The sequence below is a fragment of the Eurypyga helias genome, unplaced genomic scaffold, assembly GCF_000690775.1.
Source record: "Eurypyga helias isolate BGI_N326 unplaced genomic scaffold, ASM69077v1 scaffold20970, whole genome shotgun sequence".
NCBI lineage: Eukaryota > Metazoa > Chordata > Aves > Eurypygiformes > Eurypygidae > Eurypyga > Eurypyga helias.
Genome location: NW_010225554.1, coordinates 393 through 893, shown reverse-complemented (window position 1 = coordinate 893; position 501 = coordinate 393). Strand labels below are relative to the sequence as shown.

Below are 501 nucleotides of genomic sequence, written 5' to 3'. Positions count from 1 at the left end.
GGGGGCCATGACACCCTCCTACCAGCCCCACCTGCCCCCCCGGGCGCTGGCACAGCTCCTCGTAGGCATCGCGGCTCTGCAGACGGGTGCCATTGGGGCGGCGCAGGGGTCCGGCACTCGCCACCGTCCCCGTCTCCAGCAGCTTCTCATACTTGGCCACGTTCCTCGCCACCCTTCGGTTACTGGGGTCTGACGGAGAGGTGGTGTGACCCGAAACGCCGTGTCCCCATCACCCACCCTTCCCTGGCATCCATCCCTGGAGAATTCCCTCACATGGGGGCAAGAAATGGGGTGAAGGAGGCCGGTGCTGTGCAAAGGTGATGGGGACACCCCAAAACTTCTCCCCTCCTCCTTCCGCATCCGAGGTTGCCCCACATACCGTAGTGGAGAAACTCCCTGGAGAGACTCAAGGCGTGGGAGATGTTTCCAGCCTGGATGAGGGGAGCGGAGAGCCCGTGAGCATCCCCCCGCCCACAGTTCGGCTCCACTGGGCACCGGGCA

The 501-nt window shown here is 65.1% G+C and overlaps 1 protein-coding gene across 1 annotated transcript in view; it reads right to left on the bottom strand.

The window, feature by feature from the left end:
* LOC104508251 (prolyl 4-hydroxylase subunit alpha-3-like) overlaps positions 1 to 431 on the bottom strand; it is a gene marked incomplete at its 5' end in the record, with an annotated part of 9,749 nt that extends 9,318 nt beyond the window's left edge. The window contains 2 exon segments of the mRNA XM_010149814.1: positions 32 to 189; positions 380 to 431. Coding sequence (XP_010148116.1) covers positions 32 to 189; positions 380 to 431 — 210 coding nt within the window.
* Positions 432 to 501: the final 70 nt, after the last annotated feature.